Here is a 12,893-nt window from a genome sequence, read left to right as displayed (position 1 = left end):
ACAAGATTTTTCGTTATAGATAAATCACTAAACGGCAGCGCCATAATTTCAATAAACTACAAACACAAAACTGTAATTTTATCTGTTATTGTTTAATAACAACCTTTTAGAATCCCGTTGCCAATGATAATAAACAATAATTTTACTTATTTTATGCCAAATAAGTCGTTTAAATTGAGTGACGTCTGCCCACAATGTAGGTGGCTAAGTTATGCCGCACGCAAGTTGGTTACCAAAACGCAAATGAATTTACAATTACTGACATGGGACTTTGCTCAATGAAACCAAGATTAGAAGATATTCATTTACAGGTAGTGTCAGTTGCCCAACAACAAATTATTGAGTGCACTATCTGTCAAAATCAGTGATTAGTGCAACTCTGATTTTGTGTATGTAACTAGTTCGCGCCATGTTTCGTCGTTTGTGTGTGTTATGCTTCTTTACTAGAATACATACACACAACAAAAGCTCGTTGACAGATAGTGCAGTTCGCGAGAAAAAATTGTACTCAGCTGTTTACGGAACCCTACCTGGTAATTATGTCATGAATGAAATGTCAAAATTTCCTGTGCTGTCAAAAATCTTACTAGCCCCTGAGCTACTCAAAAATTATTCAACACACTTAACATCATATTTTTACTATCCCTACAACGATGCTTCCATTCGACACACAGCCAAAGTGGGAGAAAGTTTACAACTAGAAGATATGAAGCCGATAAACCACATTTTCATGCAAAGCGGATTTAAAAAGGTGGTCTTACGCGAACAGCCGTTAATAGCAGGCTAGGTTTGATGGTATTAAGATTAAGATAAGAGATTTTTGTTTGCATTCTCTTTGTTGTTATCTTCTTTCTCGCGTATTATCTGCTCATGTGCGCACACGTAAACAAACACGCTCACAAAATTCTTTGCGTGTGTTGGCAAAACTACGATCATCTTGATGACAAGATGGCAGATTGCACCATATGATTTGTGGTTGTTGCACAAATGAGGCCACCTTTAATTGTTTCGCCATGATTTTCAAGCATGAATATTAAGCGTGGAAATCGTTCACTTACTTTATTTGCCAGCAGAAGAGAGCGGAAAAGTGCGAGAAAGCAAGCTAAGTTTTGTGAGTTTTGTAATTGAGAGCTTGTATTTCTACTGGAGGTTTTTTCCCATCAGAAATTTGTAGCATCGAACAGCAGTTTTATGAAAACCAGCTGTTTAATTATAATACATAGCTAAAGAGTGCTAAGGCTCTTCTCTCCCCCAAATCTTTACCGGCAAATTTTTACTGAAAAAGTACGCGAACAAACATAGCATAGCATCAAGCCGTCGCACAGTGGGAGAAAATCGAAAAAAAAACTAGCAAAAAATATGGCATTTGAGAACGGATAGAGATAACTCTTTGAAATTTAAGGTAGTTACAACTGTGGTTACAGCTGTCATCGAGGTCATGTGCAAAATTTCGAGACCCTAGGTGGTCCGGGCGCGTCTCGGCAGGTCCCTAAAATTGGTCACCTTGGCATTTCGAAAACTGGTTTGGGTTGTTGTCCGATTTTTTTGCTGGATAGTGCTGAAAAATTTCTTCAAAAAGTATGCTTGAGGTAATACAATATGTCCACTGGATTCGGTGAGATATGAGTTCTAATTTTTATTTGTTGAAATTTTGGCAGAGATTGGCTTCGTATTTTGCAATTGACGATGGTAATATTTGTAGTTCGATTTTTATTTTTAAGATTAAGGTATTAAAGCAATTTGTTTTAAATAAAGACAATTCAATGAAAATACTTTTTTTTTAACCAAAAAATGCAAAAAATATACTTTTTTCAGCTCTTTCCCAAGCTGTATAACTATTAACTGAATAGTCAGATGTGGACACATTTTGCGACAAAGTCGTAGCAAATTTTGTCACGAATCCAAATCATGCATACAAATGAAAATCGAACCATAAATGCCTTTGTTAATTGCAAAATACAAAGCCAATAATATGAACAAATAAAAATTAAAACTCATGTATCCCCAAAACCAGTGGAGATATTATAAACCTCCGGCGGTCTTTTTTGAGCACTATGCAGCAAAAAAAGAACTATGAAAATCGGACCACAATTGAAGGTTTGGCAGCCCGCACAATTTTCGAAATGCCGGGGTTACCAACTTTAGGGGCCTGCCAAGACGCGCTCGGGACCACCTAGGGCCTTGAAATTTTGCACACGATCTCGCTAACACCTCAGCTTTAACTGTCAAAGAGATATCTCTACCCGCTCCCATACGGCATATTTTTTTCAAGTTTTTTTTTTTTTTTTGATTTTCTCCCACTGTTCGTCGTTCGAAAGGATAGCCATGGTTAACAACTGCCCGTTTCACATTTACACCATTAAGACGCGTGTATAGACCCGAACGCTGGTGGACCATGTTTGCCCCGAGTATCATATTCTTGGAGCAAGGTAGTAAATTTTCATTAGATTTCGCCGAAAATTTGAACGAATTAGCCTCATTTTAGAAGCTCCACATCTGACCATATTTCACTTATTTATGTTATAGTTTTTAGGTCGAAAGGAAATATTATTGGGTTGCCCAAAAAGTAATTGCGGATTTTTTAAAAGAAAGTAAATGCATTTAAAAAAAAAACTTAGAATGAACTTTAATCAAATATACTTTTTTTACACTTTTTTCTAAAGCAAGCTAAAAGTAACAGCTGATAACTGACAGAGTCAACGCCGACTATATGAAAAATCCGCAATTACTTTTTGGGCAACCCAATATATTCCTTTTTAGAATTTGTAAGATTTTTATTTTCAAATGAAAAAAGCTTCATTATATACATTTCCAATTTTTTTATTTCAGAGTCCGATTGCTATACACGATGGAAGAGTTTGCGTGATCGCTATGTTAGGGACTATAAAAAAATCTGTGCTAATGAAATCACTGAAAGTCAATGGAACTTATTTGATCGCTTGAGCTTCCTTTGTGACCATGTGGCGCCAAAATGGTAAGCTTTTAATGGTTGTGATTCATGAGGAATATGTAAATGTTAGTAAATGGATATATCTATCAGGATCTTATCAAGACCACCAAAGAAACAAGAAGCACTTCATAATTTTAATGTTAAATTTGATGAGGCTGAGCCAATTACTGAAGATGGGGCTGAGCCAAATACCGAAGGCTCGGAAATGTACAATGAAGAATCTGAACCGGTAGGTACATACATACTTCTCCAATTGTATATCAAAGAGATCACAATATAATCTGTCACAAAACCTCGCTTGGTATTGAGCAGCTTGGAGAGGTTTCTGGTATTTTAACTGTCATTTAAATCATGAAGTCACCAGGACCTGATGGAATATTTTCGGCGCTACTGTAGAGAGAAACGGATTATCTGGCCCTAACTAGCTGCCATATACACAGCACGCCTGGAACTTGCGTATATGTACTCCAAAATGAGCTTAGCAGGGGACAAGGTATAGACCTCCAAGCCTAAAGGGGAGGTCCTGCACGAAGTTGTGCACAAAATAGAAAAATCTCTTAATGCCAAGATGCTGGTATGCATTGGGTATCAATAGGTATCAGCTACGTTAAAATGGCGAAAGGGTCATAGAAATGGCGTACGACTGTGCTAGATCTTTCAATGTGAATGTTAACCCAGAGAAGACTGAAATTTGCCTGTTCACCAAGAAGACGTAGCTGAGGCAATTAAATGTTTTCCCAACAGATCGATTTCGATATCTGACAATGTCTAATACTTAGGTGCGATCTTGGAGAGGAAACTGAACCGAAAGTAGGACATTCAGGAGTGTACAGAGAACGCTTACAGATGTAGACGGATGGTCCACTAGCTTTAAAAGAGCGTGTTTTGGCCAATTACAAACTTACTTTGCAGTCCAATGCGAGAAGACCAATACAAACTTACGCCTCAATAGTTTGGAGGACTGCGATGGAGAATAGTGCAACAAGGACATTACAACAGAGAACATGGCGTGGCGTTATCACGAGAAGTTTAGCTGGGAGCAACCGGGCGCGTCCATAGATTGTAGATAGTTAAATGCTCCTTACAGAGTAGCTGCAACTGCAGTCTAGGGCAATCAGTGGTATCGAGTGGAGAGTCTCAGTAAAAGGCCGGGCGGCATCGGCGCTTACTTAAATACTGAGTGCCAAGGCCTTATTGGTGCCTTTAAATAACCCATGGCCATCATGTTCCCGCGACGATCGGTCGAACGGTCGTATATACCGGAACGAGCTTGCTCGCCTATAAGAGCTTTACGAGGATCGCCAACTCCACATGCAAATTCCGTGGAGTATAGACCCATCTCGGCCACGCCTGGCACTAGTGACCCCAACATGGAGTTCATGGGGATAGCAGTCAGGTCCGGTACTGCCGAAATAGAGCTATACATACCGGAATTTGTGGCTGGAACATTTGGAGCAATGTACCGGTTTAGGCAAGCTGTGCTCTACTGTTAAGCCACTCCCGAACCCCGGGTAGACAGGACAACAGGAACTCAGTATCTTTTGGCGACGTAACCGTGACTGATCCGAAGAGGTGCGCCAGGTTGTTCAATCATCAATTTATTGTGCATCCCGAGAGTGACAGGGCTAGGAGGAGCGCTATTCGTCATATCCGTGGTCGCCGAGCCCAAGAACAACCATCACAATTTACCGTGGACGAAGTTACGAATGTCATCCGTGGCGCCAAGTCATCCAAGGCGTTGGGCCCCGACGGAATCTCTACACTGATGCTGAAGAATCTGAATCAAACTGGGATCGAGTACCTTACGACTGTCCTCAACCTGTCTTTGAACACTCTCATGGTACCCGATGTCTGGAAGATAGGTAGACTGATCCCGCTACTGAAGCCTGAAAGGGACCCGAGGTTGGGGGGAGTCATACAGACCGATCTCCCTAATCTCACCAGTAGCTAAGAGGCTTGAGGGACTACTGCTCCCGAGTCTCGTGTGAGATTTTCCATTTGCCGAGCATCAGCAAGAATTTCTAAGACTGCATAGCACAACAACTGCTCTGCATGCCATCACCGCACACATTTGCCGTGACTTCAATCAGACCATGCCATGTGATAGAACGGTCCTCGTGGCACTGCTCCCTCCAGCCCGGTCTGAAATGTTGGGTCGTGAATTATCTGTGTAGTCGCCAGTCATTTTTGGAATTTTGGAATAAGAAATCGAAACAAATCGTAGAGTTAAACAGGGAGTCCCTGAGGTGTGGTGATATCTCTGTTTAACCTCTACCTGTCCTCCCTTCCACCCCCTCCAGACGGCATTGAGATCGTGTCACATATGGATGATTGTACGATCATGGCATCAGACCCCCCATTCCAGTGATTGCATCTGCGATAGGTTAAACGTCTACCTCAGCGAACTTGCTTCCCATTTCGCTGCAAGAAATCTGAAGATATGTGCCTTCAAATCGCAGCCAAATTATTCACTTCATACACGCATGGGGTGCTTAGGGACCTGAAAGTGATGGCCGACGGAGTGACAATTCCTACCCTCAAGTGTCCCAAAATACTTGGTACCATATGTGACAGCTCTTACAAATTCTCCGCACATGCCACAGCAATTTGCGATAAAGTCAAAAGTAGGAACAAGGTCTTCAAGTCACTTGCCGGCAGCACTTGGGGTGCAGACAAAGAAACCTTGTTGACCACGTATTAAGCAATTGGCCGGTCTGTGGTAAGTTATGCAGCTGCAGTTTGGTCTCGTCAGCTCTGTGACACGCAGTGGAATAATATTCAGATCTGTCAGAATGCCGCCGTTCGAAAAACGGCGGAGACAAAGATCCTACATAACTATTGGGTTGCCCAAAAAGTAATTGCGGATTTTTCATATAGTCGGCGTTGACAAATTTTTTCACAGCTTGTGACTCTGTAATTGCATTCTTTCTTCTGTCAGTTATCAGCAGTTACTTTTAGCTTGCTTTAGAAAAAAGTGTAAAAAAAGTATATTTGATTAAAGTTCATTGTAAGCTTTATTAAAAATGTATTTACTTTCTTTTAAAAAATCCGCAATTACTTTTTGGGCAACCCAATACATGCTGTCTAAGCAATACCCTCTGGGTTGTTATCGCAGAGACTATCGAAATAATCATCTTGTAGATAGGTATTCACCGCCCAGAAGCCTTAAGGTAGATCTACATGATCTAGGGCGAGAGGTCCAGCGCTACAAGAGGGAACCTTTAGATCAAGCGGGCCTAGACAACATTCATGCAGACACGGTAGCAGATGCGGCAAAAAGCTACCGGGTGAATGTAGTCCTTGGAGAACGACTACTACATTACACCTGAAGAAATTGAACTCCCTCGGTAAACCAGAGTAGTTCTGGCTCAATGACGATCAAGCAGATGCAGCAGCCTCAATTCCTTCCTGATGGCAACGTGCCGGATGTATGTCCCGATTGTGACCAAGGGACCACAGGACACACGTCACCTGTGTAACTGCCCAGCCAAAACCTACTCGTCTCAGACCCAGATCCCTGTATCTTAGTCGCAGAGTTCCTGAATCTGGATACTCAACAGAATTAAGCAGACGAAAGATAGAACGCAACACACTGCTACAACAACAACAATCAGCAGTATCGAGCGGAGAGTCTCGGTTAGAGTCCGGCCGGCACCGAATCTTGCTTAAATACAAGGCGGATTATTAGCGCCTTTAAATAACCAATGGTCAACATGTTCCCGCAGCGATCGATCGTATGGACCGAAATAACCTAGCTCATATATAAGAGCTTGACGAGGATCCTTACCTCGATATAAAAATGTAGCCACAACAACAACTATATTCGCACCCTATTTTCAACCCGACCTAACCTATTGGTCAGAGGTTTTATGATCTCTTTACTTGCATGCATCTAATCTTGGAATATGTTTTGCAAAGTTGTCCATAAAAAGACTGGTGTAGTTGCTATTCCCATAAGTTGACCAGCTTTATAGCTATTGAAATCTCTGACAGCACTTGTTATACGATTTGTTTTTTAATTTCATTCTTTCATTCCTGTTATGGATAACACATATCAACAAAGATGGTCGAAGTACTCATCGAAGAAGTTAAAAAAAATAAACTAATATACGCAAAAGACCATCCGGACAATAAAAACCGATCTAAACGTGAGCAGGCATGGCAGACGATTAGTAGAAGTTGTGGTTTGCCAGGTAAGAATTGTTTATCCATTTGTTTTTTTTTTGTGTAGATGTTTATGTGGTCGTTTAGATGGCCAACCAGCCAATCATCAAGGCAACCATTTTAAACGGCAGTAATCATCACTTTTCCCCATACATATGGTTAAAATTTCCCTTTTGTATTTTAGTGCATGTTTGCAAAGCTCGATGGAAAAGTTTGCGTGATTATTATGCTAAGGAATTTCATCAGATCCAAGATGCATTGAAAGAAGGCTATCAAGCTTTTGAAAGCGGTTGGTATTTGTTTAAGACCATGGACTTCCTCCGCGGACATGCTACCCGAAGAAAGTGAGCTCGGAATTTGTTTGCTCCAAATAACAAAGTGTCTCATATAGTTTTTGTTATACGTATACATTTCAGAAAAAAGGAACCAGCACCTACACCAGTCAACAAAGAATTTGATAATGATGATGAATTAAATGTTGAAATGTTGATTACGGAAGACTCGGTGGTAGATTACGATGACGCTGTAGCGGTACGTATTATGAACAAGTAAAAGCGTGCTAAGTTCGCCGGGAAAATTTGATATACCCTCCATCATGGATTGCATTTGTCAAGTTCTTTGAATGACTTTTTCAAATATATATGAGCTATATCAAGATATTTGAAGAAGGCAAGCGAAAACCTCACCTCCACAATTTCAGGCAAATCGAGTAATAATTGCACCCTCTAGAGGCCCAGAACATCGGTTTATATGACAGCTATATCAGGTTATTAACCGATTTAGACCATAGTTGAAACAGTTGTTGAAGTCATACCTAGACACCACATGCAAAACTTCAACCAAATCGGATAAAAATTGTGCTCTCTAGAAGCTCAAGAAGTCTATTCGACAGATCGCTTTATATGGCAGCTATATCAGGTATTAGACCATACTTGGTAAAGTTGCTAAAAGTTTCAGACCGACATCTACAAAACGTGAGCCAAATCGGATAAAAAAATTGCGCCCTCTAGAGGCTCAAGAAGGCAAATCCGGAAATCGGATTTAATGTGAGCTATATCGACCATATTTGGCACAGTTGTTGGAAGTCATATCAAAACACCACGTAGAAAGTTTCAGCCAAATTGGATAAAAATTGCGCCCTTAAGAAGCCTAAGAAGTCTGTTTATATGGCAGCTCTATCAGGTTATGGACTTATTTTGACCATATTTGGCACAGTTTTTAAAAGTCGTACTAGACCTTCATGTTCAAAATTTCAGCCAAATCGGAAAATTATTGCGCCCTCTAGAGGCTTAAGAAGTCAAATCCGGAAATGGGTTTATTTGGCGGCTATATCAGGTTATAGATTGAGACCATACTATTCAAAGTTGTTGGAAGTCATATCCATCCGGTCCCAGATCGGTTTATATGGAAGCTATATCAGGTTATGTACCGATTTTAAACTTAGCACAGTTGTTGAAAGTCATACCATGTGTGATATGTGGAAAAATTCAGCCAAATCGAATAAGAATTGCGCCCTATAGAGACTCAAGAAGGTTATGGACTTATTTTGACCATATTTGGCACAGTTTTTAAAAGTCGTACTAGACCTTCATGTTCAAAATTTCAGCCAAATCGGAAAATTATTGCGCCCTCTAGAGGCCTAAGAAGTCAAATCCGGAAATGGGTTTATTTGGCAGCGATATCAGGTTATAGACTGAGACCATACTATTCACAGTTGTTGGAAGCTTTATCCAACCGGTCCGAGATCGGTTTATATGGCAGCTATATCAGGTTATGAAACGAATTGAAACATACTTTGCACAGTGGATATCTTCAGATTTCTTGCAGCGAAATCTGAAGATATCCGCCACCAAATCTTCAGCCACACTGTTCACTACAAATACGCGTGAGGTGAATACTGAGCTGACTGTGATGGTCGATGGAGAAATGATTCCGACCATCAAGTGTCCCAAAATACTTGGCGTCACATTTGACAGCTCCTACACTTTCTCCCCACATGCCACAGCAATCTGCAATAAAGTCTAAAGTAGAAACAAGGTCCTCAAGTCACTCGCTGGCAGCACTTGGGGTGCAGACAAAGAAACCTTGTTGACCATGTACAAAGCAATTGGCCGGTCTGTGGTAAGTTATGCAGCGCCAGTGTGGTCACGTCAACTTTGTGACACGCAGTGGAATAATATTCAGATCTGTCAGAATGCCGCCCTCCGAACTGCGACGGGCTGTCTCCTCAGTTCTCATGTGGACCACCTCCATCAGGAGACAAAGATCCTACCAGTGCGAAGACATAACTACATGCTGTCTAAGCAATACCTTTTGGACTGTTATCGCAGAAATCATCCAAATCATCATCTTGTGGATAGATACCCACCGCCCAGAAGCCTTAAGGTAGATCTTGATATGCCGCTTGATCTAGAGGTTCTCTCTAGCGGGTCTGAACAACATTCATGCAGACACGGTAGCAGACGCGTTAATTGGCTACCGGGTGAATTTAGTCCTTGGAGAACGACCGCCACCCATTGCACCCGAAGAAATCGACCTCCCCCGGCAAACCAGAGTGGTTCTGGCTCAATTACGTTCCGGCAGATGCAGCCGCCTCAATTCCCACAGAGCTAGGATTGATGCCGACGTGCAAGATGTATGTCCCGATTGTAACCAGGGACCGCACGATACACGTCACCTGTTTAACTGTCCGGCCAGACCCACTCGACTCAGACCCAGATCCCTGTGGACGCACCCCATCTTAGTCGCGGAGTTCCTGGGTCTTGACACTCAACAGAATCAAGCAGAAGAAAGATAGTACACAATAAACTGCTACAACAACAACAACAACAACTTTGCACCATTGTTGGAAGTCATACCAAAATGATATGTGCAAAATTTCAGCCAAATCTGATAAGTATTGCGCCCTCTAGAGGCTCAGGAATGCAAATCCGGAAATGGGTTTATATGGCAGGAGTATCAGGTTATGGACTGATTAAGACCATACTTGGTACAGTTGTTGGAAGTCATGCCAAAACAATACGTGCAACTTGGATAAGAATTGCGCCCTTTACTAGCAGCTCAAAAAGTCTAATCGGGAGATTGGTTTATATGGCAGCTATATAAAAAAACATAGAGCTATTTGATCCATTTACAATCCCAACTGAACTACACTAGTAAGCAGTATTTGTGCAAAATTTCAAGTGCCTACTCCTTCACTCGGACATGGCATGATCAACTTAAAATGTCATGACGATTAAGAATATATGTACTATATGGGGTCTTAGACGCATAATTCGAGGTGTTACAAACGGAATGACGAAATTAGTGCACCCCCATCCTATGGTGGAGGATATAATAAATAAAATCAAGTATGAAAAAACCTCAGAACTTGAAGACTGGGATCCTTGGTGGAGGATCATATTCAAACCAATTTAATCAATCGGTTCAAGAATATGAGTCTGGCAACCTTTATTGCTGGCAGCTTTTCTTGTAGAAGAAACCGATGTATTAAAGGCTTCCAGTTTTTGCTTTCCTAGTTTTAACTTCAAAAACTTTCCTTTTCCTTTTATGTTTCAGCAATCACCTCCCTTTTACGAGTATATTGAAGAGCAAACACAGCAGCAAACACCAAAACATGAATCTTATCCTAACACAAATTGGTATCGAAAGAGAAGTAGCAGCTACAACGATGTGTTAGATGAGTTTCCAGATGAAATGTCAGCCACTGCTGAAAAGCGTTTATGTATTGAGGCCAAAGAAGCTCCGAACGATAATGAAAATACGCATGAGGGATTTTTCCTCATGATTCGGGAACTTTTTAAAAAGATGCCAGAAGAAGATGTTGATGATTCCAAAATTTACTTTCTCAACTATTTACATGCCAAGATCAAGAAGAAATGTTCATAAATGTTTTATAGATATACAAACAAAAAATCTATGCGAGTATGTGTTTGTATGTATTTAAGATATAAATATGCTAAATACAAATATTGCTCACAAGTTTATTTGATCCATATATACACCCAAAGAGCTTCAAACCGATTTTCTTATGTGTATATAGTACGTTAAGTATTTGAATAAAATCCATTTAGGATCTCCAGTCCAGTTGTTTATGTATTCGTAATGGCTTTCCATATATCGATAAGATATGAAAAAGTCGAAGTTTCTTATATTCTATTGTCTGATATCTTAAAGTTATTGATAGACTAATTTCTGATGTGCAGGTATGTTACTTCATGGTATTTTGTGTCGATTTTTACCAAAAATATATAGGATGGCCCATCCAGTGGCTGTTTGATGCCCTTGGACTAGTTTTTGTAGGGAATGTTTGAGAACAAGTGTTATGCCAAACTCTAGCAGTTTCGTATTTACTGGGAAGGGTAGTGTACAAATTAAGTGGGCAGATTGTCCCACTGTGAGGCTTTCCGCAGCAGCCGATCAAGCCTATTCCTGACTTTATGACTCTATTTAAATCTTTAAAGCACAAAATTTATGTCGTCATTACAGCTTTACAAGCTCACATCATAGGTGCGTTTAAAAATTAGGCCGACATAATGTCCTACGTTTGCCTACGTTGTGGGTCTATTTTGCCTGAAAGTGGCTTCAGATTATGTTACAATACGCAAAACTTACAACAACCAATACCATGGCAGCCGGTTGTACGTACCGGATTGACCCGATGGAGTTCTTCATCGGCAAGGGCTGCCGTTTCAGTGTATAACACACTGCTACAACAACAACATACAAAACATAGAAATTGGTTAAAGTGCTTCAAGTTGCTTGTAATTTGACTTGACATACATTATGGACATACACGTAAGCAAGTTATCGGCTTGTTGTTCGTACTAGAAAAGTAACCTCGAAAAAAACCAAGTCAGGAAAATCCGTGTTACTTACAAAGTCATAATTGTTCTCCATTTCACGCCCCTAAGTTGGTTCAAGTATGGCATTGTGTCCCTACCTAAGAGCCGGATTCTTTTAGCCTCGAAGCAGGGCAATGACGTAGGAAATGCTCCAACGTCTTATTATATTCCCTGCATGCCCTACATACATATTTTCCGTATAAGTGCGCCAGTGGTCCTATGTGTCCAACTGGGATATCGAAAGTCATGCTGATCTCTTCTCCTTTGTGCTTTCTTCTTTCGTCGTCCTTTCAACCGTTTCACTGTTCCTGAGTGCGTCTCCTCGCAATGCTTGGGATTCACTAATCGTCTGCTCTTGTATTGTTGTTGTTGTAGCCACATTTTCATGTGGAGGTGGCGATTCTCGTCAAGCTCCTGTAGGTGAGCAAGCTCGTTCCGGTTCAAAGGACCGATCGCCGTGGGAACAGGGTGGCCATTGGTTATTTAAAGGCGCCATTAACTCGCCTTGTCATATTGAGCATCATAGGCACTCAGTATTTGTGCAAGAGCCAGTGCCATCCGGCCTCTCACTGAGACTCTCCGCTCAATTCTGCTGTTTGTCCGCGACAGGCATTGCAGCTACTCCTTATGGAGCATTCCACTATCCGCTCGCAGCTAAGCTTCTCGTGACAGCAATGAATGCCACACAGGTTGGACCTCAATGTTCCATCCTTTGTGGTGCTCACAACTACCCCGTGCCGGGTGGTGTTCATTGTAATCAGAAGCGTCCACAGGTTGTGGAGAGGGGGTGCCTCGTATACGGAGTCGCTGCTATTGGAGAGTCTTAGTGAGAGGCTGGGCGACACCAACTCTTGCTAAAATACTGTGTGCCTGATACGCGACATGAGAAGGAGAGTTATTGGCGCCGTTAAATAACAAATGTCAATAACATTGCC

General features: G+C 41.3%; 3 protein-coding genes across 11 annotated transcripts in view; 1 reads left to right on the top strand and 2 right to left on the bottom strand.

Annotated features, from left to right (window-relative positions):
• LOC106090091 (uncharacterized) overlaps positions 1 to 11,212 on the top strand; it is a 63,011-nt gene extending 51,799 nt beyond the window's left edge. For all 4 annotated transcript variants that reach the window (XM_013256166.2, XM_013256167.2, XM_013256169.2 and 1 more), the window contains 6 exons: positions 2,830 to 2,974; positions 3,041 to 3,179; positions 7,014 to 7,143; positions 7,299 to 7,458; positions 7,531 to 7,645; positions 10,673 to 11,212. In XM_013256166.2, the coding sequence (XP_013111620.2) occupies positions 2,830 to 2,974; positions 3,041 to 3,179; positions 7,014 to 7,143; positions 7,299 to 7,458; positions 7,531 to 7,645; positions 10,673 to 11,002 (1,019 nt within the window). In that variant the 3' untranslated portion in view covers positions 11,003 to 11,212. The remainder of the gene's footprint in view (positions 1 to 2,829; positions 2,975 to 3,040; positions 3,180 to 7,013; positions 7,144 to 7,298; positions 7,459 to 7,530; positions 7,646 to 10,672) is intronic.
• LOC106090092 (nuclear pore complex protein Nup154) overlaps positions 1 to 12,893 on the bottom strand; it is a 257,128-nt gene that overhangs the window by 56,531 nt on the left and 187,704 nt on the right. The gene's annotated exons all lie outside the window — the stretch shown is intronic.
• Positions 1 to 12,893, bottom strand: part of LOC106092403 (uncharacterized) — a 166,615-nt gene that overhangs the window by 89,926 nt on the left and 63,796 nt on the right. The gene's annotated exons all lie outside the window — the stretch shown is intronic.

The sequence above is a fragment of the Stomoxys calcitrans genome, chromosome 1, assembly GCF_963082655.1.
Source record: "Stomoxys calcitrans chromosome 1, idStoCalc2.1, whole genome shotgun sequence".
NCBI lineage: Eukaryota > Metazoa > Arthropoda > Insecta > Diptera > Muscidae > Stomoxys > Stomoxys calcitrans.
Note: the sequence above shows the minus strand (reverse complement) of the source record. Positions and strands in the feature narration are given on the sequence as shown.